This window comes from Protopterus annectens, chromosome 9.part0 (assembly GCF_019279795.1).
Source record: "Protopterus annectens isolate FY-2018-M chromosome 9.part0, PAN1.0, whole genome shotgun sequence".
Classification (NCBI taxonomy): Eukaryota; Metazoa; Chordata; order Ceratodontiformes; family Protopteridae; genus Protopterus; species Protopterus annectens.
The window spans coordinates 1,002,733,742-1,002,759,728 of NC_056743.1; the positions used below are offsets into that span (position 1 = coordinate 1,002,733,742).

The 25,987-nt window shown below is 44.6% G+C and overlaps 1 protein-coding gene across 1 annotated transcript in view; it reads left to right on the forward strand.

Annotated features, from left to right (window-relative positions):
• KMT2D (lysine methyltransferase 2D) overlaps positions 1–25,987 on the forward strand; it is a 3,358,270-nt gene that overhangs the window by 1,363,043 nt on the left and 1,969,240 nt on the right. Inside the window, exon 15 of the mRNA XM_044082193.1 lies at positions 15,611–15,721. Within this exon, the coding sequence (XP_043938128.1) occupies positions 15,611–15,721 (111 nt within the window). The remainder of the gene's footprint in view (positions 1–15,610; positions 15,722–25,987) is intronic.

The following is a 25,987-nucleotide window of genomic DNA, read 5'->3' on the forward strand; positions in this document are numbered from 1 at the left end:
CTTTTGCAACAGTTTCTTCCTTCTGTTGTAGAGTTTGTTTATGGCAGGGGACCACCAGATTGGCTTCCTTTTTTTGAAGGATAGTATCTTGGTTCTGTTTGTGATAGCACAATCCATGCACTCGTGTAAGTGCTTATAGAGTGCATTTGTGTAGGATTCAGCAGTCATAATTGTATTGTCAATCTGCATGGGTGTCCTGAAGTTCGCCACTTGTCTTAAGAAGCATGAAGTTGGCTTTGGAGAAATGTTTTACTGTGGTTTCCGTAATGGGGAGTGGGGGTGGTATGTGGATATCTAGGGTGATTAGCTTATGGTTGGATCTGACCAACGAGGAGTTAACTTCAGGTGTAGAACATCGGTCACTCATGTTGCTAAGACTAGGTCTAGTATATTGTTGCCCCTGGTGGGGGTGTGGATAAGTTGATCCAGGGTATTGGAATTTATGAATTCCAGAAAGCTTTGAGCGAAGGAGTTTGTATATGAGTAGTTTTCCCAGTTAATGGTGGGTAGTTGAAATTGCCCATTATTAGGGTGTTTGGTTGAACCCTAATATTTTCCAGTGTATCAAGAAAAGAGGAGTGGGAATCCTGGGGCATGGTGTGGAATCTATCGCAAGCTACAATTTGGATTGCAGTTTTGCCCAGAGTTGCACTTGGATAACCTCGGATGCATTATGCTGTGCAACTAGCATGGAGGTGTGGATATTCTTAATGAATATGGACACACCTCCGCCTTTGGTGTTCTGGTCCAGATTAGGTGGCTGAAAAGTGTGGTATGAGTTGTAGCCTGGTAATGCAGGGGTGCTTTCTGAAGCCTTGAACCAGGTCTCAGTCACTGCACAGATATCGATGTTCTCCATTTCAAGGAGTGCCTCGAGTGAGTGCATTTTGAGATTGACTTCTAGTATGAGTAGCATTACCGTCAGTTTTTGCTTGCCTGTTCCTCTTACGGTGGTGAATTTGTCATTTGAACCTTGCCTAAAAAAGGCACTATAGGGGCGGCAAGAGCCAGTATCCGGAATCCCAGGGGTGACAGGTGCAGGCAATCTCTGGCAAAGCATTGTGGTCTGTCGACCATGTTGTCCCAGGCAGACATATTGGATACCCTTAGAATGACACCAGAAGTTTAGCCAATTGTTGAAGTCAGTCATTTTGTCTTTGTACTGCGGTGTCATTCTGGGCGATGACAGGATGCTACTCCGGGCTAGGGTCATACCTGCCTGGGCTACAAGATTGGAGAGCTCTTCCATGTCTCTCTTCATGTAGTCCAGGGAGGTATGTTTCAGGTCATTCACACCAACATGGACAGTGACAGTCATATTTGTACTCGTGAAGTGACCTGAGTGCGTGGGTTATGTGGTAGATCCTGTCACCCGACAGGCAGCTGACAGTAACCTTCTTGTTTAGCCTGATGAGTGGGACATCAGAGTGCGTGACTGTAGAGTCACCTATGACTAGTGTGTTGGGTACGTTGTTTTGCCATATGGGCTGTGGTTGAGTGGCACACTGAGTCTGTGGGCTGTGTCTCATTTGGGTTGTGTTGGGAGGTGGAGGTTGCTTGCGTTTCTGCTTTGGAGGTCTCTTGCTTGAGCAGATTGTTATTGAGACCCTCCGCAAATATTTTTGTGTTTGTGTGGATTTTGCTGGTGTAGGTTTAGTGGGACTATGTGATGAGTGTGATGTGGTGCAAGTGTTTACCTTCTCCTCTTGATTGTCAAGTTCAGTCTTGGTTGGAGAGAGCTTTACCTCCAGTTTGGCTAGATAAGTGCATCTCTCACAGGTTGTAGTGTTGGGTGGTAGGAGAGGGTTGTCTGTGTACATGAGGTAATTGCTACATTGCCCCGAGATGCCCAGATTCATCAGATAGACAGGAGAGAACACTGGGAGCTTGACCCTTGGACATGCCTGAATAAAAAACTGTTTTCCTCTAGACAAGTGAGGAAAGTGAGTACTTGAGCTGTTTTTCTCTAAGCAAGTGAGGAAAGTAAGTACAAAGACTTTCTTCTAGGTAAGGATGGTTGAGTGCTGTAGTAATTTGTAGCTTATTTAGTGCTTACAACAAGATGTCCTTCAAGGATGCATCTGCAGTCCTAACAAATGGGTTGTCCTGCCTCAGGCAGCCCTTCGGTCGGCCGGATTCCAAAGTCTGGGTCTGGCTTCGGCTGATGTCGCACTTCACCCGACGTCATAGCTGCTGGGGTATAAAGGCATCAGCCGACGCCATTTTCCCCAGTCTTTCTTGCCGCGCGGTGCCCAAAGCAGAAGCTGTTCGCAAGTGCCGGTCGGTCAAATCCAGAGATTTCAGCTTACCGAAGACTTCTAAAAAGCTAAGTACCCCGTTGGGGACTCTTTCTTGCCTCAGCCGATGTCAGACAAAGTAAATAATTGTTTAACTTGTGGGAAATAAATACCTCATAAGGATTTCCACTCTTACTGCCTTCCTTGCTTAGGCCCAGACCACGACGTATCAGCTTTTTTAGTCTGTGCCTCCTTCAACCGACGGACTCTTAGACGTCGGTCGGAGTTCGCTGAAGAGTTTTTTGGCTCCACTTTTGCATATAAAATGCCGTCGGAGACTCCGACTACACATTTAGCTAAAAAACGCAAAGAAAAGGACCGACACTCGCGGCCCGCGGTTTCGGCTGAAACCACGGTCAAGCTGAAACCGAGACCTCGGTTCTCCCTTCGGCTGAAAGCATGCCTCCGATAACCGAGGCCACACAGGCCATGGCTGAGTCGGCTACAGAAATTCCTTCTGAAGTAGCAGGCACACAAGAGTTGTCTGACACTATTCCGTTGGACATCTCTACTCCTGCACGTGGGGCAGCTAGACCCCCTGATTCTATGTCTATCAAGGCTTTCTCCAGGGCTAAAGCAGCCAAACTTTCCAAGGCCTTACCTTCAAAAGCTCCCTCTCACAGGCCTACCTCCAGTTCACAGATCCTCAGCCTTGCTGAGGACCCTATTTCTTTGATCAGGGGATCCCATCCTCCCCCAGACAGGGCCTCACAACCCTCTCCTGATAAGAGGCCTAGGACTGAACCCCCTGAACCCTCTGCCCTCTGACTATTCCTCGGATGGTTCAGATGTATCAGACCATCAGGAAGGCCCATACTCACCTTATGAGGATTCTGATGCAGAGGACTCCATTCCTTCTGCCTCTCCTCCAGAAGAATTTTCTTTTGGGGAACCCTACACTCCATGAGGGAACACTTCCAATGGCAGGGTCAGGATTTTTCAGATTCTAGGAAAAGGCTAAGGACTTTTTTACACTTACCGCAGCATAGGCCTTTAGCCATTCCACCTGTACTTTCAGTTGTTGATGATGCATACAATGATGCCAGTACTACCCCTGATTCTCTTCCCCCGGCCCCTGAAAAGCCTGACAGATACTACAGGGTCCCGGATTCTCACTACCACTTGTATAAGGCTCATGCTGCAGACCCAGAAACCATTTCTCAGGGCCCTAAGGGTGTTGCAGCTGCCTCTGCCAAAAACCCACTCCCATCTAAAAGGGAATCTAGAGCATTAGAGAGATGGGGTAAAAAGGTTTATACATCTGCTACTCTTTCTGCGAGGGCTTTAAACTGTCAATTTCACATGATTCAGTATCAGGAATTTTTGTTAGATCAACTGAATAAAAAACTGGCCTCTCCTGAACCTTTAGACCGTAAGTCCCTTCAGGATTTGGTACACAATTCTCAGCAGGTCAGTAATCATTTTTTAAAATGTGGCTATGATGCACTGGAGGCTTTATTTAGATCAGCTATGACTGGAGCAGTGATTCGAAGGCATGCCTGGTTAAAAGAACAATCCTTACCAGACCATGTTAAGTCTAAACTCCTGGATGCCCCTATGGAGAAGCGAAGTTTGTTTGGCTCCCCTGCACAGGAGGTTCTAAAGAAAGTGGAAGAAAAAGCAAAATCTGTCCAAACAGTCAAGGATTTTTTGCAGGTCCAACCTCCAAGGTTTAGCAGAAATTGGCCTTCAAAGAATTGGTCCTTTCCAGACAGCTCCAGAGCACAGAGAGGCAGAAATAGACGCCCAAGAGGCAGAGGTCAATCTAGGGGTGCCTATAGGGGTCGTCAGTGGCAACCTGCCAACCAAGGAAGTGCCGCCATAGCTGCGACTGCAAACACATCTACAGGACAGACACAATGACTTGGCTCTGATTCCGCCTACCAGGGAACAACTGGAAGCACCCTTGGGCGGAAAGCTAGCCTTATTCTCAAGAAATTGGCATTGTATTACAGGAGACAAATGGACTTTACAAACAATAGACAAGGGCTACAGGTTTCACTTCCACACTCTACCAAAAGAGAGGAATGCCAAACCTTCCACCAAGCCAGAAATCAGAGGCTCTAAATCAAATCATCAGTTTACTAAAGATGAGAGCAATAGAAAAGGTACCATCTATGGAACAAGGCCAAGGATTTTACTCCAGACTATTCCTTGTACCAAGAAAAGAAAATCAATGGAGGCCTATTCTAGATTTGTCCGCACTGAACACATACCTCATTGTTCCAAAATTCAAAATGCTGACACTACAGCAACTTCTTCCCATGTTGGGCAATGAGTCTTGGCTGGTGACTCTAGATCTCAAGGAGGCATACCTGCACGTCCCTATATGACCAGATTGCAGAAGACACCTCAGATTTCTTGCAGGATCAGAGCATTATCAATTCTCAGCATTGCCCTTTGGCTTATCTACTGTGCCCAGAGTATTCACGAAATGCCTGGCATCAGTAATTGCACACTGCAGGCTTCAGGGAATTCAAATCTACCCATACCTGGACGACTGCCTAATACAAGCGGACAACAAGACAAAATTAATACAGGATTTGGCCTATGTCATACAACTGCTGCAAGCCTTGGGATACACAGTCAACATACAAAAGTCAAGACTAGTGCCATCTCAAAGGTTACAATTTTTGGGGGCAGAACTGGACACAGTAACTCAGATGGCTTTTCTCACAGAGGAAAAAACAAAAGCAACTACCAGTCTATTTCATGGCATTAACAGGACAAACTCAGCTTACTGCAAGGAAAGTCCTGCAGGCCCTGGGTTACATGGCATCCTGCATAATATTGATCCCACATGCCAGGCTGCATATGAGAAAGTTACAATGGTACCTAAGGAATGTATGGTCTCAGCACAGACACAGTCTAGAAGCCCAGATACCAATCATTCCATGTCTGAAAAAAGAATTCCTGTGGTGGGCTCAGGCCTATCAGATGAACAGAGGATTGCCTTTCCACAAACCACATCCAAGGCAGACCATTACCACAGACGCCTCAGACCTAGGCTTGGGGGGGCACACATGGAAGACAAGTGCATTCGTGGCCTATGGTCACAAGACCAGCTGAATCTGCACATAAACCTAAAGGAGATGCTGGCAGTGAAGCATGCAATAGAGGCATTCAGACCATTCATCCAGCAAGGACACCTGCTGATAAGGACGGACAATACCACAGTCATGTGGTACATCAACAAACAGGGAGGCACACATTCATATCCTCTATGCCGGACGGCAATGGACCTGTGGAACTTGGCCCTGAATCTCAATATCCAACTGCAGGCCAAATTTGTACCAGGAAAAGAAAATTCACTAGCAGACAGCTTAAGCAGGACTACCACGAATGCTCACGAATGGATGCTGCATCCAGATATTTTCAAAACCTTAACAGAGAAATGGGGAATGCCAGAGATAGACCTGTTTGCCTCCCCACACAACCACCAACTGAAGAAATTCTGCTCAAGAGTATACCACCCACTTGCCTGGAGGGTGGTCTCCCTTTCTTTAAGCTGGAAGGACCTGACAGTGTATGCCTTCCCACCTCTTCCTTTGATGTACAAGGTTCTACTGAAGATCAGAGAGGAACAGCCAAAGGTAATTCTGATAGCTCCTGACTGGCCAAGGCAACATTGGTACCCACTACTAAGAAGCATGTCTCTGACACATTCATGGCATCTACCTCTATGTCCTCTACTTCTAACGCAGAACAACTACAAGACCCTGCATCCAAACTTAAAAACACTGCAGCTAACTGCTTGGAAAATTGCATAAAACAAAACCAGCTTGATTTATCTCAGAGGGTTAAGGACATTATCCTGGAGGCTCGCAGACCCTCCACAAGGAAAACATATTCAGCCAAATGGAAAAGATTCCTCATTTTCAGTGCAGAAAAGGGAGAAAATGCCACACTACAAACCTGGCACACATCCTGGAATACTTAGCAGAACTGTTCCACAATGGCCTGTCCTATTCTTCCATTAAGATACATGCATCAGCAATTTCAGCAGAGTACAACATGGATCCTCCTGTCTTCTCTCATCCTCTCCTCAGATAATTTTTGAGAGGGATCAAAAATGTAAAGCCTCCAAGGAAACCACCTTTACCTGCATGGAATCTCAATTTTGTGCTAAAAAATTAACACTTTCCCCTTTTGAACCAGTAGCAACAGCAGACTTAACAGTTCTTATCTTGGAAAACTGCTTTCCTGCTAGCAATCACTTCAGCAAGAAGGGTATCTGAATTACAGGCATTAATGGCAGTGCAGCCTTTCCTTATCTTCCATCAGGATAGAGTGTCTCTGAGAACCAATCCTACTTTTATGCCAAAGGTGGTATCCAGGGTATCCTTAAACCAAGCCATACATTTGCCTACGTTCTTCCCCAACCCACAGAACAGGGGGGAAAAACTACTACACACCTTGGATGTACACAGACAACTGCGCTACTACCTGGACAGAACCAAGAGCAGTAGAAAAACTGACCAGCTTCTGGTAACATATGCAACAGGAGTGCAAGGAAAAGCAATTTCAAAGCAGACAATTTCAAAATGGATAGGAAATTACATTCGATTCTGCTACTCATTTCATGGAAAGGCAACTCCTGAAAATATCAGGCCTCACTCCACAAGAGCTACAGCCACCACTACAGCTTTCCTACGAGGAGTGGCTACCAAAGACATTTTAGAAGCTGCTACTTGGAGCTCCGTGCATACATTTGCCAAGCATTATAATCTTCCTTTATACTCCAGATCCCGAGCAGGTTTTGCAGCTGCTGTTTTACAGGGGATCTTAACTACACCATCATTATCTTAGTGCCTCCTCCCCCAGATTAGCTATGGTATTCTACCCATTTGTTAGGACTGTAGATGCATCCTTGAAGGACATAGTACAGTTTTGTACCTACCATAAATGTAGATGTCCGATAGGTATGCATCTGCAGTCAGGATTACCCACCCTCCTTCCCCTCTGTGGTATTCCTAGGGTATTTACCCCTCTTTAAGCTAGCTGGGGGAATCTATTATGGTGTATTTGTTTGTATGTATATATGTATATATATATTTTGCTTTCTTCTGTTTGGAATTATTCCATTTATCCAAATTTAGCCTTCCTAGAGGGCACCTGGCATCTGGGGCAAGAAATACTGAGGAAAATGGCGTTGGCTGATGCCTTTATACCCCAGCAGCTATGACGTCGGGTGAAGTGCGACATCAGCCCGAGGCCAGACCCAGACTTTGGAATCCGGCCGACCGAAGGGCTGCCTGAGGCAGGACAACCCATTTGTTAGGAATGCAGATGCATACCTATCGGACATCTACATTTATGGTAGGTACAAAACTACTTTCTGAACAAGTGCTGAGCACAAATAAGCAAATTCAAGTGCTAAAACTAAGAATCTGTATCTGAACTAGATTAGTGACAGGAAAGAAACAAGTGCAAATGCGGGCTTGTAAATCAGAAAGTTGAAAGAGATGGAAAAATTGCCCAGATGACCAATAACTATAATTTCTGGGCCAGAAACCCCTCCTTATGTGGTAGATAGGTTACCTAGTGCTCAGGGTTCCCTTCAACACCGAAAGGCTTGGGGGCCTCAGGAGCTTGCATACAGTCCTGGATACAGCAAATCTGTATCTGGACTTGACTAGTTACATGAAAGGCAGGAAACAAGTGTACATTTTTTTTGTTACAGTTAAGCAGAACACAGAGAGATTCTAGAAGTTTTTTTTTTTTTTTTTTTTTTTGTAAAGTAAGGGGAGAGGAGAGGCAGATAAGTGGGTTGGCCTTCTCAAATGTTCTCTCTGTATTAGATAGAATGAGCTAATGACACTAGACGGAGGAGTGCCCCAGATCAAATTTACAGTAGGGGCAGCCAATTGCAAAGCCACCAAGTATAACAGCAAGACACCAACAGTGAGGGAGGGTGGGGAACAATACTAAAGCTACTAGCCTACTCTTAGGCAGTAAACACTACAGAAATGTTCATCACAGCAGAATGACAGCAGTGAGCCACAAAATGAAAGTTTTAAACAGATAAAAGGAACCAGGAGACTCTACAGAATGCTTTTAACTGCAAACAAATCAGTTATGTGATGTACCGCTTGGCAGGAAATCAGAACAAATGAGGCCTACCACCTCTGCCCCTCCATTGTCGGACAGCCTGCCAACCACCAATATAGGGATTGAGGGATGTCTGCTAGAGCCGTCTACTTCGGCCTCTACCCATGAGCAAACAGTTTCCGAAGTACCGGCTGGCACGTCTGTGGAGGTTATTCCGAAGTCGAGGGTGGGAACCAGGCTCCACCGAATGACTTTCACTGACCCAGAATTCTAAACCTTTCTCGTTAGGACAGATCCCTAAAACTAGGCCCACAGCTTCTCCTAAAGCAACTCCCTTAAAAAGGAGACAAAAGACAAAACACGTGTCTGCTTCTTCAGAGGGACACCCAGACTGGCAGTCCTTAACACAGCCCTTATTGCAGGCCTTCATGGCCCTCAGCCTCCTCTGCTCCCACTATACCTGTACTTAGCCCAAGACCTGCCTCAGCCACTTCTATCTTCCTTCCATTTCTCAGGAAGAAGAAGAAATCTTATCCTCTTCCTCTGAGTCAGTGACATGCTCATCCCATATAGCCTCCCCATATAGCCTCCCCCTTGGAATACTACTCCCCTGACGAGGAGTCTATAGAGGAAGACTCCCCTCCAGAGGACATCACATTTGGAGAGACTATAACAAAAATGAGGGAGTATTGTAAATGGGGTACTACCCAGATGACAGAAACTCAAAAACGGTGTTTTGAGCTGCTGCAGGTTGGATCACTCTCTCCATTAGCCATCCCTCTGGTGATTTCTGCATACTTAATTGCATTTCCATCACTCTCAAACCCCCCCCGACTCTCAACCACCTGCTCCCAAGAGACCTGATAATTTCTACAAGGTCTCTGACTACCACAAATTTCTACTGATTGCCCTCTTGGCAGACCCCGCAGTGATAGCTGTAGCCCCAGGCAAACAGTCTAGACTTATCCCATCCTTATCACTCCTACCCTCAGACAAGGATAGCAAGGTAATGGACAGGCTGGGTAAGAAGATATACACTTCTTCCACCCTAGCTTTTAGGGCAATTAATTACCAAACCCATATGGTAAAATATGCCCTGGATTTGGTATCCCAAGCTACAACCCTATGGTCCTCCTTGCTTGATTCTCCTAATAAGACAGAAATAGCATCTAAACTGTCCCTGGCATCTCAAGTTCTTAGGCACTCTGTTAGATGCAGTTATGATGCAGCAGAGGCCTCTGCTAGATCTGCTGCATCTGCATCTGCGCTATGCAGGTACTTGTGGCTTAGGCTCCAGCCACTGACTGAAGACTTTAAATCCAAAATACTGGATGCCCCAGTAGATCATAATCTTCTGTTTGGAAAACAGTCTGCAGAACTGTTTAATATCTTGGAATTTCTTACTCTTCTCCTGTAGGTTCTTAAACACTTACTTGTCTTCCCAATACCAGAGTATTACAGGAATTGCCCTGCTGAGACTACCCATGTCAGAATAGCCCCCACAATTACCACCCCTTCATCTTCCAGACATAGGAAAGGGACTAGAAGGCATTTGTCTTCTAGGGCAGCTCCTTCTCAACCCACCCACAGACAGCCCTTTCAAGACAGAAATAATAATAATGTGTGACTGCCTCGAACACCTCCACCTCTCATCCCTCCTCTGTCTGCCCCTCTGGAAAGAAATCGCCTCAGACTGTTGGGTTTTGGCAGTAGTGGAAAAAGGATATTTCCTATCTTGGCAGGAAAACCCCACACCACTGGGCATTCCATTTCCAACCAAGAAACAACTCCATCTAATTCCTCACATTATCCAGGATCTTTTGGCTCAGGGAACCATAGAACCTGTTCCACAGGACAGGAAGGAAGGGATTTCTACTCCAGACTATTTCTGGCACCAAAAAAGGATGGCCTATGGAGGCCAATCCAGGATTTATCTTTCTTAAACCTCTTTCTGAAAGTCCCTTCCTTCAGAATCCTTTGTCTCCAGTACCTGCTTGCACTATTGCCATCCAGAGCATTCATGGCCACTTTGGACTTGGAGGCTTACCCTCCACATGCCCATACATACCAACCACAGGAAGGCCTATGCTTTGCTGGACCCTGTTCACACTTTCAGTTTACTGCCTTGACCTTTGGTTTATCCACTGCACTTGAAACCACAAAAAAGCCACACGGAAGCAAGGACCCCCCCCCAAATTTATTCACTCCGAGTGCTTTTGTCTCTCACAATAAGACAACTTCAGAAAAACCTAAAGTATAAAGTAAACAATATGTAGTTTTTCTGAAGAAGTTTTATTCTGTGAGATGAAAGTGCTTAGAGTGAATAAATTTGGGGAAAGAGTCCTTGCTTCCGTGTGGCTTCTTTGTGTTTTCAGGTGTTTGTGTGCCTAGCTCCAGCCATAACCTACTGCAGGACCAAGGGCATTCAAATCTACCCCTACCTGGACGACATTCTCATTCTTACAGAAGAGAAAGACACCCACAAAAATCATCTGCGGTTCTCCATGTCTCTGCTACAGGGGTTGGGATTCACACTCATCCTCGCCAAATCATCCCGTTCCCTAGACCAGGACAAAATCTTCTTGGGATGCAGGATTCGGACAGACCTGATGAAGGCCTTCCTCCCTCAGGGCAAAGTGACTTAACTGATCCACCACTTCCAGGACCTTCTCCAGACATTTCATGGGCCTACTGGGCCTCATGACAGCCACAATACCTTTGTTGACACTAGACAGGATGCACACGAGGACTATATAGGATGCACACGAGGTCATTACAGTGGTATCTAAAGAATGTGTGGTCCCAACACAGCCACCCTCTAGACTTCTGAATACCATTCTACCTTGCCTAAAAACAGAACTGAAGTGGTGGATTCAACAGATAACAGCTGAATCCAGGTTTACCCCGTCAACCCACCACACCATCTCAACAAATGCACACAGATGCCTCAGATCTGGGCTGGGTGGCTGCCATGAATGGCGTCAAAGTGCAAGCCCTCTGGCAAGCATCCATCCTGAAAAAACACATCAGTGTAAGGGAGATGACAGCAGTTCACTTAGCCCTGAAGGCCTTTCTCCCTCTCTTACAGCCAGGCTCCCTTCAAATCTTCACAGACCACACCACTGTTATGTAGTACGTCAAAAAAGAAGGGGGACCAGGTCTTACCTTCTCTGCAGGCTAGCAGTGCAAATTTGGGAATTAGCCTCACAGAACAACATATCTCTGCAGGCACTCTACATCCCATCCCATCCCTGGATAACCACCAAGCAAATGCTCTCAGTAGATCATTCTCTCTGCATCATGAGTAGATGTTACACAGAGAAGTATTGCTAGACATTGTCCACCAGTGGGGCACAACACAGATAGTTTTATTTGCCTCCGCCCAAAACAGACAATTGAGGAGCTTTTGTACCAAGGATCCCTCCCCTCTAGCTTGGAGGGAAGACGCCTTCACCATCTCATGGAAGGGACTGTTTCTGTATGTCTTCCCTCCCTTTCCTCTCATTCAGAAAGTCCTCCTGAAAATCAGGAGGGACATGCCAAAAATCTTGTTGGTGACTCCCTGTTGACCAAGGCAGCATTGGTTCCCCCTTCTTCAATCCCTCGCCAAGGGCAGTCACCACAAGTTGCCTCACAGGGTGGATCTGCTCACACAGCAGCAACGAACTCTCATCCATCCGCACCTGGAGATGGCGTACTTAACCGTGTTCTGGGTGATAAACTTTGTCACCTTCAGACACCGCTACACAGAGGACATGCTATCTATCTTGCCGGAAGCCAGGAAACCCAGCACAAGGAGATCCTACATTTCCAAATGGGAAAGGTTCTCCAAATGATGCCTCCGAAGACAATAGGGATCCCTTTCAGGCAGATGTTTCTCTAGTCTTAACCTGCGAAAGTGAGCTCATGAAGGCAGATCTTTCATACTCTTCAGTGAAAGTTCACTTATCTGCCATCTGTGCATGCTTGCCCTTGGACCCTCCTCTACTCTCCAGGTTGGATGTTAAATTATTTTTGAAAGGGGTCCTGCACATAAAACCATCAAGGAAGCCTATCCCACCACCTTGGGACCTAAAGTATGTCCTGGAAAAACTTACACTGGCCCCCTTTGACCCAGCCAACTCTGCATCCCTGCAGATGTGCACATGGTAAACAGTCCTATTGTTAGCCCACACCTCAGCCAGAAGGGTCTCGGAATTGTAGAAGCTCATGGCATACCCTCCCTACACTGTCTTCCACAAAGACAGGGTGACCCTGTGCACCAACCCTTCCTTCATGCCCAAAGTGGTCAACGAGCTATCACCAAATCAGTCCATTCACTTACCCACCTTCTTTCCATCTCCTACAAATGACAGTGAAAAAATACGGCACTCCCTTGATGTCCACAGGCAGTTAAGGTTTTACTTGGACAAAACTAAGACTATGAGGAAATTTAATCAACTTTGTGTCCTTCCATGCCAGGGCTCTGGGCAAGACAGTATCCAAACAAACTATTTCCGTCTGGATTAGGAAGACTATCTGCTTCTGCTATTCCTACCATGGAAAGGACTTGCATCAGGGAGTCAAGCCCCACTCTAGTTGAGCACTAACCTCTTTTAGGGTTGTCTTCAAGGGCCTAGACGCAACTTCCATTCTCGAGGCAGCCACCTGGTCCACTATACATACCTTTACCGAGCATTACAGACTGGACCATGTATCCAGAGCCAGAGCAGGTTTTGCAAGGACAATCCTGCAAGGATTTCTTGAATCTGCTACCTGTATCTCCACCCTTCCTTCCTAAAGCTGTGGTACTCTCCCACAGTAAGAAGACTGCAACATGAGACTAGAAGGACATAGAATAGTTGTGTAAAATCTTACCATAACCATAGATGTCCTCCTTTTCCATGTTGCAGTATTCATTTCCTCCCACCAGACCCCTTGCATTAATTTCAACCTGTTTATGGGGCATCATAGGACCACCACCTAGACTGTGGTCACACTGGGCAGTCAACTGCATTTCACCGGCCTGGAGGACATCATTTGGCACCACCTAAACTACTGTCCAACTGGGCAGTCACTTCTGAGGTTTATGTGTGCAGACGTCACATTTAAGGCCCCCTGGTTTATGGCCCTACGTGTGACATCCCACACACCAACAGCAACCAGTCTTAAGCTTTTGTGTAGGAGCTGATGTTCGGGTCACCTGAGGCAGAGGGTCCCACAGTAAGAATACTGCAACATAGACAAGAAGGATATCTGTGGTTATGGTAAGATTTTAGACCACTATTATTTCTCTGATGGATAAATTAAGCTCAAACTTCACTCCACTCCACATTCCCAGATCACATACCAGCATCTACACCCCTTCCCTTTGAATCTCCATAGAACAAGTCTTCAAAGCACTTTTCAAGTCAAGAATGTTGCTTCTATGGCTCCTGATAAAATACCAAGCTTGGATATTGGCTAGTTGCAAAAACGGACTTGTCAAACTCCCTACTGAGGCTGCTGTGTGTCAGTCTCCCAGACAGGCTGTCTGCTAGATAAATAGCAGACTCCAGCAATTAGCCCCTTGCACAAAGGTAAGAAGTCAACTGACCCAAGCAATTAGATCCGCAAGTCTGACTAGCCTCATCCGTAATGCCATGGAAAGGATGCATTATGGAATTAATAAGTAAGGACTTGGGCAGCCTACAAACTTGACCCAAGCCAGTTCATTTTTGTCAAGGGTAGATCCTGCCTGCTTAACCTTTTCAACAACTTCGAGAAGGTTACTGAAGCAGTGGATTAGGTAAAATAGGTACACACTGTATATGTGGCCCTCACAAAGGTATTTGATGCCATCCCACACTCTAGTATTGTTAAACTGTCCCAGCTAAATGTTAATCAGTGTTTGAACTCCTTGGATAACAAGTGGACTCTCAAGTAAAATGCAGGAAATTGGGGTAAGTGGCTATACCTCTTCCAAAATGTCTGCTAGTGATATGCCCCCAGTTCAGTCCTTCGGCCACTTTTCTTTGGCGTTTACTTCTCAGAAGTCAAAGTAAAGAGTTTATGGCTGACCAAGTTTGGAGATTACTGAAAACTTATTGCCATTATCTCTCCAGAGGACACCAAGAGGGGCTTTCCCAAACAAACAGCTGATGTCGTCATAAGGCTAAAACTAAGTGCTAAAATATGTATAGTAGTGTCCTTTGGTAAGTGTGATATCCCCTTTAGTTATCACATCGACAATGCACAGCTGGGAAGCCTATGTGGATAAACCTTCCTTCACTCACCAGGTATCTGTCCCTTCTTTACTGTGTAGATTATTAGTAAGGGTGTGGCATCTAGGTCTAGGAATGTACTCATCACTTACTAGTCTGATCATTGATTATAATGCCGCCTTCAAGTTGTGTTACATGTTTTGACAGCTGGATACCGAACTACCACAATGCTTTCTCAAAAAAAAAAAAAAAAAAAAAAGGCCTAAATCATAAAAACTTTCCTGACTGTCTCAAAGCCTAGTCTCTCTTTTCTATGCATTGTGTAAAGAACTCAAGTGACCCTCTCTTCTCTGAACTGCTGCACATCTACAAGCCCAACTGGGGGGGGGGGGGTGAATACCTGCTCAAGAGATCTGCAATGTGAATAGAACATGTTGGTGGGGTGGATGTGCATCATAGAGACATCACCTCTTGGGAATAGTCTTCCACTCCATGTAAAGTACTTCTCTTACTCTGTTCACGTGTAATTTGGACAAATGGATGGGAAACTGCAAATTCACCCCAGGTCTGGCACATTTGTCTAGTATGGATATGAGTAACATGTAAATGTTCTTCTTGGCTCCAGGTTATTTGTACTTAAATCATAAGGGCTAAAATATGCATGAGAATGGGGGGGAAAGTCTTCATGGGGATGCAGAGCTAAGGTTCTAAAGATCTTCGTGGATAAATAGTAAAAGTACCTGAGAACCTGTATATATGTCTGCGTATGTATAATTTTTCATCCCACTGACTTTAGGCCTTTCTTGCATGCTCACCATGATCCCCACTTCTGTGCAGCTCTGATAGGTTAGATGTTTATACAGTAAAGTTTGTACTTCGATACAAATTGTCTCATTATTTGGTATAAGCTGAAAAGGAGAGGTGAAAGACATAAGTGTCTTTATCATTAAAACTAGCTAAAAGTGATCTGATTTAAGATTTACAGCTTAAGTTTTTGTATCTAATTTTATTACACTGATGCTGTATGTCTGGATACCGGTATTTTAAGACTTTATAACTTTGTTTATTCATTTATTGCAGTTAATAGATGGTGATGGGTCACCTGGTAAAGATGAAGATGATGAGGAAGATGACACTATGCAAAACACAGTTGTACTTTTCTCCAACACTGACCGCTTTGTTCTGATGCAGGTACAGTGGAGCTTTTTTTACCTCTCTGGGGGTAATCATTACAGTGTACGTTTCTCCTAACAAACTTTTGATTTGTTCATTATTTCCAGTAGGTGTGCATTTCCTGTCCACAATTGCTAATTTTTAATGCATAAGTATTTGTGACTGATTTTTTTAAGCAATAGTTTGACAATAGATCAACTAGAATTTATTCCCTTTCAATAAGTTTCTTGTCCCATAAGCACGAAAAAGAGAATAGAAATGTGGTCTTTAAATTCTTCATAGATGTTAGTTATCACTCAGCATATTCATGGCTGTAGTTGATTGCTCCTCTTGTGTAAGGATGGCTGCAGGGGGGAAAAGACAAACTACAGACTTGCTTTTCTTTCCTTCCCAGGACACTGCAGAAAACAATTTGCAGTGCAGGTTAGTGAGTACTCTACTACTAGGTTTAGTATTGTTAGTCTTTGGCGGGAGGAAAGGTTAGTACTTAACAGGCATAATGGACTGTTTGGCATACTGAACTTCTCGGAGGCTCCTTATTCCTTCTACTTGTACCGTATTGTATTGCAGTCTCTTGCCTTGAGCAGCATGTTAGAAAGATGGTCACATTACAGATTACTTTAGCACTCTTGCCACTTGGGAACAGTGCCATGGATAAGGTCTGATGTGCTGCGTAACTTCAGAGCATTGACCCTGACCCCTCCTCCCTCCTGTCCAAGTTGGCTACTCCATCTTAGTAATGTCAGCATATTTCCTGTATATGGAGGAGGAAACCCATACTGTCGTATGGTGATCATTATAGTCCTCATTAAATTACCAAATCATGGGAATTCCTGCCTTTAGGAGTCTGTAGTCAGCCCGAATACCAAGAATTTTACAATCCCCATCCACCCAGAGGATGCCAATCACTGCTTGACATTAGCGGTGTAAAGGAGTCATCAATGGTTGTCATATTCAGTTATTTCTGTCTGCGTTGTACTGATGCAGAATGCTTTCAGTTCATTGGACAGGCCTGAGACCAGTGATTCATTAAAGCTAAGTACCCCAATGGGGAACATTTTCTCATTCCTTTTAGCGGAGGTTATTTTTGATCAACGTCTTTTCATGACAGCAACTGCCATAAGTGTGAAGATAAATTCTGTGCATGAACTTTAGTTCCTATTGCTTGGTGTACTTAGGCCTGAGCATAATATCCGTAATGGTCAGTCTTGTGCCTATTTTAATTATAGGGCTATTAGAAACAGGGCTGAATTTCTCAGTAGATATCTTTTTAAAAGGTAGTGTTAGGCCTATGCTTGCATGTTATCTGCTGGTCCCTAGCTAATGTCCCAAAGAATGCAAAAAGAAGTGTTTGAAGGGGAAGGCTGTTAAGGTCGATGACACCCTCTTGGTGTCAGACTTCCCACCCTGCCTTGAAAATGTGGATACATGCCCTGTGACTCTTATGGAGGCCTCCGTGTCTCATGAGCCAGAACTGGGTGGGCATCTGTCAGGTCTGGGGCTGCTTTGCAGGCTCTGCCTTCCAACACTCATGTCTTGGTTATAGAGGAATAGGGCAGAATATTGCCAGTGTTACTCATGGAAGATTTTCTTGGGGGCTGGGCTGAGGCAAAACTTGCTTATGTGGAACATCCTCCTGCAAATATTTCGACTTTGATTCTGAAGACACCATCTCCTCAGCTTTGCTTCTTGAGGACTTGTATTTTTAGGACACACTTCACAGAACAAAAGTCCACCTGGAAGTGTAGAGTTCTGTCAGGCTCAGGATAAGTACAGATGGCTTTTGAGTCTGCCTGAAACCAGGCCTGTAGCAATTCCTCAGTCCATGAAGTCCTGGATAATGTATTTTTTAGATGCATCTTTGCAGCCTGATTCTGTACCCCCCCCCCCCCCCCCCGAGGCTGATCACTTCTTTAGTGTGCTTGACACCCATAAATGTCTTATGAGAACCTACTGTCTGATCCAGCTGTGGTGTCTTTGGAGTCCACCAAGGGTAAACACAAGGTCTGCTTCTGAGAGCTATTAGCCAAATGATAGAAAAAGTAGACTACTAGACCAGTTTGTCAAGAGAGCCTACACTTTCTTAACCATGAGAGCTCTTGGCTATCAGTTCCAGATGCTCTTATGCCTGAGTCTGTTCAGGAACAGATGAAAGACAAGGCAGAGAGGATTCAAGATAAGAGCCTCAAGGAAATGGACACTGTTGGCCTCCAAAAACTGAACTCATTGCACCCTTGGACAGAGAGTTTCTCTTTGGACCCCCTAATGTGAAAGCATTTCAGAGGCTGGACAAGAAGACTGAAGGTTGTCAAGGAACTCTGTGTTCCCTTACCACCAAGATACAATACAAACGGTCCTACTCTCTTGGCCCTTTCTTCAGACAAGACAAACCAAAGCATCTGAAGGGAAACACTACCATTTTACATAAAAAGGGGCAACAAGACTTTCACTCTAGACCTTGAGGGGGTCCTAAGGACCCATTAGGGAGCAGCTGTGACTATTCCGAGCATTTCCCTCCCTCACTTCTCCCAAAATCCCACCAAACCTTAACTCACTCTCAAACTTGGGGGATGCTTTCCTTTTCCAAAGTGTGGGAAAAATCATCCAGGATAAGTAGATGTTTCAGACTGTGAAGAAGGGCTGCTGCTTACAACTTAGGTGGATTCAGCCTTTATTAAGAACACCATCAGTCTCAAAACAGCAGGCATGTTATTCCCAACCAGATGCAGGACCTTTTACAACAAGGATCCCTTCAGTTAGCTGTCCCTGAAGAGGCAGGTACATATTTTATTCAGTGCTGTTACTGGTCCCAAGAAAAGGGGGACAGATCACGGATACCAATTTTCAACCTTTCCAGGCTGAAGAAATTTTTAGTGGAATCAAAGTTTAAAATTCTCATCCTTTACAGACTTCTACTTCTTATGATTTCATGGGCATGAATGACATTCCTGTTGCACAGGAACACAAAGTTTCCATGCTTAAGAGCAGGAGAATCCCACTTCCATTTGTGTGCCTTACCATTTCATCTCTACTTCACCAAGATTTTTTCAGCAAGTGTCTTCCGCTTGTCATTACTTCTTGCAGGACCAATGGGGCAGACATCTGCCCCTAGGCCAACTAAAGGCCTTCTCCCCAATATCAAGCTCAGTAGATAACAGGGTAACCGGATGGTACTTTCTTCAGTTCATTCCATCAAACCTGAAACATCCTGTGTCCTGGCCGATGTATTAGAATGGAGCATCATCTAAAATGAAGTTCCACATTGGGGAATTTCTGTTCTGTAATGTTTAGTTTTGATTTCTGTTAAATGCCTGTCAAGACTAATGTTTGTGTAGTATGTGGAAAACAAATTCCTCACTGGGGTTTCTATTCTTTGCTTATTCAGCCGTGGACCAAGTCGTGATGTGCCCAACTGCTGCTGTGTGCATACTTTAATTCTAGAACCATAAAACATAGGGTTGAGTCCCTCCAAAAATATTTAGAAAAGGATCGTCTGTGGCTTTTGCACACCATGGCATCTGCTGGTCCTGCTGTTGATCTCCCTTTCTAGAGGAAGAACTGTTTTTGTAGGTCATTAGGGAGCCAGACAGTAGTGATTCTTTATCTGATAACTCACCTAGTCTTGAGGTTGTCTGAGGAGGAGAGGTGTCTTTGCAGCCCCCCTGACAACTGAATGCATGGCCAAGGCCTCTGGCAAGACCCCTTTAGAGTCTGCCATGTCAGACTCCATAAACATCCACATGAGACTAGTTAGCTAGGGTGTCTGATGGTTTCATAGCCACTAGGTATATATGTTGGCTTCCAGCTGCTATTTGATACTGTTAGAGGGAGGAGGGCAGAATCTACCAAAGCAGTAGGGGAATATCAGACTGGATGCAGGCTGCGGTCACCCACCAGTGATCTGAGCCAGCCCCTTCCAATGACACACCCAATACCAAACTTAAGGCCACTGTGTAGGCTTGCTTCAGTCTAGGCCTCTTGGACCACAGGCATATTCACAGGCCTACATGCAGGACCTTGTCAGGTTACCTGAGGATGTCTTGTACTTCATGCAATCCAGGCAGCTGGGCCCTGCCGGAACCCCTGCCCAAGGAACTTCTCCTGCTAAATTATAAAGAGATCTTTCACTTCAGGAGTCCATGAATTCCTATAAGACTGATGTGGATAAGCTGGCATATGTGGACCAGCTTTCAACAGGATCACATACCAACTCTGAGTTGGATGCTGCTGTTGCCTCAGCTTCACCACCTGAGTGAGAGAGTCCCTACATAAGATGAGAGAGTCTGGAGTGCCCTCAATCCACGAAGAAGGTCAGAGAGTTTCTTCTTTCTGAGCATAAACCCCTGACGTTTTCTGCAATCCTATAGGTAGTGAGTGATGATAATTAGGGCACATCTCTGCAGCCTGACTCCTAGCCCACCTGCTGACAAATGTTATTTTTAGAGGGCCTGGATTGTCATAAACATCTTTTAGCAAGTCCAGTGGCAGACTCTGAGGAGGTCTTCTCAGGGTCCAAGGGTGCCAAGGGCAGTACCTCTTACGAACTCTGCCCAGTGACAGAGGGTATAATCCTTAACAGAGTTTGGGGGATAAAGTTTATACCATGGCTACCTTGGCCATAAGAGATGTAAATTGCCTGAAAATGAAGGGGATACAGGACAAGGCTCTCCAACATAATTGTTAGAACTTTGTGACATCATTTCCAAGATTGGTGAACATTCTTTACTTTCTGGTTTTGATGCAGCTGCTTCAGGGTCAGTAATGAGGAGACGTGCTTGGCTTACAGAGCAGTCTTACCCCGACCCTGTCAAAGCTAAAATCTTTGATGCTCCCTTGGACAAGGATTTCCTCTTTGTACCAAAGGCTTGAAGGGTTTTTAAAAGATTGGAGAAGGCTAAGACTATGCAAACTGTTAAGAACCTCCTTCAAGGTTCAACAGAAATTACCCTATCAAATCCTAGTCCTTTCTTGTTTAGACCAGAAGGGATAGACAGCAACAAAGGTGATAAGCAGACCCCAGAACCAGGCCTATTGGTTCCAGCTCCAGGGATCCAGCAGGGAGAAGCCAAGACTCATACATGCACCTCACTGTCCCCTTCCCTCCATATCCTCCACCATGTATCGTATACAGCTAGGGGGAAGACTCTTTCCTCCGCTTAAATCAATGGCAGACCATTACCCAAAACAGGTGGGTCCTAGAAATCATCAGAACCAGGTATAAAATACAACTTGTTTCTCTTCCAAGGTTCTCAGGCATTACTCCCATTCCAAAAGGGCAGATCAAGGAGCCACAGGCTTAAGTTAAACATCTCCTAGCACAAGGATCTATGGAACCAGTTCCCTCAACTGAATTACAAACAGGGTTCTACTCCAGACTGTTTCTGGTCTTAAGAAATGAAGGAAACTGAAGACCCATCTTAGATCTGTCAAAGTTAAATTCTTGTTGGTCCCCAAGTTCAAAATGTTAACTTACAAATACTTCTTCCCATGACCGTTGTTCCTCGGGCAGTCATGGTTGTCTTGAATTTAAAGGATGCTTATTTCCACATTCCCAAGGAAAAGGAACACTGGAGATAGCTTTGCTTCAAGGCAGGTGGGTGCACTTAGTGCTAGTTCTGTACATTGCTTTTTGCTTGTCTAGTGTTCCCAGAGTCTTTACAATATATCTGGCACCAGTTATTGTCTTTTCTATAACCAGGGGTGTGCAGATTTTCTTCTGTTTGGATGACTGCCTCATACAGGCAACTAGGCAACTGCAGTAAAGGAACTCCTCTCTTCAGATGACCATGGTGTGCTTCTCAGAGTTCACTGTCAGTTACAAGAAGTCCAACCATCCAGCAGCCTAGTATTCCTAGGAGTTTTGTTGGATTCCAGACCTAGAAATTCCCAGGAGAAAAATCCCTGAGAGACTCTACTTCAAAAAGTTGATTCAGGAGGAATCTGTCTCAGCCAGGGAGCTCTTGAAAGGACTGGGATACATGACCTCCTGCATCCTAATTGATAACTTGTAGCAAAGCTGCACATGAGGAAAAGACAGTAGTACCCGAAAAGCATGTGGTGTCAGCACCAGCACCCATAAAAAACTGATAGGGGGAAATTGATGCCTGCAAACTAAACAAGTCCCCTTCAGCTTACAGGCAGAGTACCAAGTAATTACCACAGAGGCCCTAAACCTAGCTTGGGGCAAACATAGACTGAGAATGCAAGGCAGGTGGGACAGCCTCTCTTAAAAAGGCACATCAATGTAAAGGAAATGATGGCTTACTGTGACTTTGTGGCATCAAACAAAAATGGAAACTAGGTTCTCTGCTGGCAAGCACAGACAGCACCACAGTATCCACTCCACCCCACCCCCTGTACCATGTGGCTGTGCAACTTTGGGAGACTGAGCAAGAGGTAGGACTACACTTTGTCTCATTACCTGTTGGAGGCAGGCAACAACCTTAGCAGACCACTTAAGCAGGTCAATAACAGACCATCATAAGTGGATGCTGACCAAGTCTGTCTTCAGAAAACTCAATGACAGGTTTGGTGTGCCAGAGTTGGACCTTTTTGCTTCAATGGACAGAGCATGAAGTTTTTCTCAAGGGTCCCAGACCACAGGGCTTGGACAAATGCATTATTTCCATAGACAGATCTAATTTTTTGCCTACTCTCCCATACCCCTCAACCCCAAAGTACTACTGAAGATCATGGAGGGTTGGGCGTAGGATGATCTTGAAAAGCACACTTCTGGCTCAGGCTGTACTAGTTCCCTCTGCTACTCAATATGGCCAAGGAAGATTCATTGCTGCCCCATTTGAAGGTTGATTTTCTAACACAGGACAAAGGGAACATCTTAAACCCCAACTTGACAACACTCAAGCTAGCAGGGTGTATGATATGATTCTCACCCCCTCTGATCATCTCTTTAACAAGGATGTCTTACTTATCCTCCGTGAGGTTGGGAGTCTCAGCACCAGAAAGTCCATCTCAGTGCCCTTAGGGGCAGCAACCTTTACAAGCAACTATCCTCACATTTTATCTTATCTAGCAGAACTTTTTTCCAAAGGACTTTCCTCTATTAAAATCCATGCTTCAGCTATCTCCATCTACCTCTCTTTTTCCACTATATGGTGAAACAATTTCTCTGGGGTATCCTTCACTTAAAACCTCCCAGGAGGGCCCCTGCCCCATTCTGGGACTTCAATTTTGTTGTTGACTTGCCTTGCCTCCTTTTGAGTCTGCATTCTTTTCAGATATCAAATTTAGCACCTAGAAAACCATCCATTTAGCGGCTCTCACATCAGCTAAAAAGATTTGAGCTTCAGGTGCTAATGTGTAGGGACTCTCCCATGTTTTCCAAGGATAGTCTGCCTAAGCACTAACGCCTCCTTTGTGCCTAAAGTAGTCATCAAAGTTTCTCTAAAGCAAGATAGTACACTTCTCTGATCTGCAGAGCAAAGTGGAAAGGACCTTTCACTCCTTAGATGGGCACAAGCAGCTCTGGTTTTATCTGTGCAAGTCTAAGAGCATCAGGAAATCTGACCAGTTATTTGCAACCTTTGCATTGAACAAATGTGGGAAAGCTGTTGGCAAACTATTTCTAAATGGATTTCTGTTTGTATTGCCTTTTGTTACGAACCCCATGGCATGAGTTTGCCTGAGCACATCAGGACATATTCCAGCAGAGCCATTGCAGCCATCACTGCTTGAGGTGAATGTCTACCTAGGCCATTCTGGAGGCAGCCAACTGGTCCTCGGTACATGTCTCCAAACATTACAGTCTGTCCTCTGCTTCTAGTGCTAGAGTTGACTTTGCCTCAACAGTCCTACAAAGACTTATCTCCCTGCCATAAGGTGCTGTCTGCCAACCTTGTTTTTTTCTGTAGTTCTGGGATGACTCCTAAGTGTTATTACTAAAGAAGTAAGGCAGAGTGAATATAGGACAGTTGTATACAATTGCAATAAATGTAGATGTCCGAGTAACTTTACTATTGCATTAGCCATTCGTTCCCACCTTCCAGTTTGTACCTTCTTATGAGTTGGGGTGACTACCCTCTCCTCCCATCTTAGCTTCCCTCCCTACACCTACAGTGGATATAAAAAGTTTCTACACCCCTGTTAAAATGCCAGGTTTTTGTGATCTAAAAAAATAAGACCGCAATAAATCATTTCAAAACTTTTCCCACCTTTAATGTGAACTTTAACCTCTACATTTCAGGTGAAAAACAAATCTGTTAGGGGAAAAATATAAAAAAAAATAAAAAAAACGTACAATAAGCTGGCTGCAATAAGTGTGCACGCCCTTAAACTAATATTTTGTTGAAGCACCTTTTGATTTAATTACAGCATCCATTGGTCTTGGGTACACACCTGCCATCAGTTAGAGACTCTGATTAACTCCAAATAAAGTTCAGCTGTCCTTGTAGGGTTTTCCTGACATTTACTCAGTTGCTTTGCTACAGCAAAAGCCATGGTTCGCAGAGAGCTTAAAAAGCATCTAAGGGAACTATTGCTGTTTGCTGTCTCATATCAACATATACATATTTTTCCTCAATCTTAAGAAATTCACATCCTAAGCAGATTATTGGAGTGTCCAGAAACTTTCACTGCCGGAAATGTATGGTGTCAGCCACCTTCAGTTTCCACTTTTTAAATTTGTCTAGCATTTTTGCTTTAAAGTCTTTCCTAGGTTAACAGAAAATCATGAGTCCATCAGACATGCCCTCATGTAACTGTATTTAGTATGGCCCTATGGAAAAGGATAATCCTGTACCATATTAAGAGTAGATTGAGTTCAGTGCAAGGGCTTCATTCCATTCACTTTGAATAGTGTTCTTGGTGGTAGCCACGTTTGCCATGATTATATTAGAATTGCTGGCCCTTGTGTATAAGGAGCCTTTTTTTTGAATTTCCGTTCAGGGAGGATTTGTCTGCATAGCAATCATAATCTTATTCAAAAAGTAGTAATGGGGAAGTGGCTGTGGATTCAGCCATGCAACTCTGTGTTCTTTCTCAAGCCACAGGACAGAGGGTAAAAGAGTATGCATTCACTACATGTTCACAGACAGCTTAAGTGATATTTGCATAGGACAAAGGACTACAAATAGTTGAATCAGTTCTTTGTGGACTTAACAGAATGCAAGAAAGTTTCCCCATATCATAACAAACTGTCTCAAAGATTTTCCATTGTATTATTTTCTGCCACAAGTTCCATGACAAGCAATTACCAGGGAGTATAGGATTTCCGTCTGGTGAGGACACTTAATGGTAGAGTTCCTAAAAGGAGTGTCATCCCAGAAAGCAGCCACTTTGTCTTCTGTCCACACTTTTTCCAAGAAGCACAGAATGGACATTGCCATTTACAGTTTTCACAGCAGTTTCTCCCAAAGGACAATAGATGTTAGTTTTTGTGAGTCATACCTGAAGTTGACTGCAACAGTGACTTGCACAAAACATTGTACAGTCGTGTCTGTCTTGCCATAATTGCAGATGTGTAAATGTAGCCACTACTGTGGTCCAGTTTACTACACTACTTTTCTTCAGGGGCAAGTGGGACAGGAGTGTGTGGCACCATTTTAGTCCCTTCCTGTCTTATTTTGTCTTCCATTTTCATGTCAATAGTGAGTCTCTGCTAGTTGCAGACTAGATTCAGAGGTTCACCAAGAAGATGATTGGTCATGCATCTTTCTTTATGCCTCTACTGTGAGATGTTAGGGAGGCGAGAGATGCGAGGTCCATGGAGTAGGGGTTTGGTGGGGAACAAGCTCTGATGCACTGATTGGATGTAGGTCTTGGCATGCAGTAGCTATCCCTGAAGTTATCCCTGCAATGGTTACTGCGTTTAAGCATCTACAGTTATGGTATGTTGATGGCACTACTGTACATTTTGAGCCGCTAGAGAGAAAAATGCTTTTTAGAAAGGCTTGTGAAGAAGAGACAGATTTTGACTATATAACCAACACCTTCCTTACATTGTAGTTGAGGACTACTAGTCTCTATCTGGGACTAGTGGCTCAGATTGATCAGAGCTTTAGATGATGTAGGTTATTTCTTTGGGCTAGAAGACAGAGCTCAGGACTTTTCCACCGTTAATGCCTCCCCTTTCTTCTAGATAAAGTCTCCTGCCCACTCCATTTCTGAACCAAGTCTCTTTTCTGCTGCCATAGAAGGGTCTCCAAAATTAAGAGTAGAAGTCTTTTTCTAGACTGTTCCAGATTGCTCTGAAGTAGGTGCTGTGAAGACCCACTTTTAACTCATGGTCATGAGTTCAAACTGTTGACCTTGCCTTCTCTGATCCCT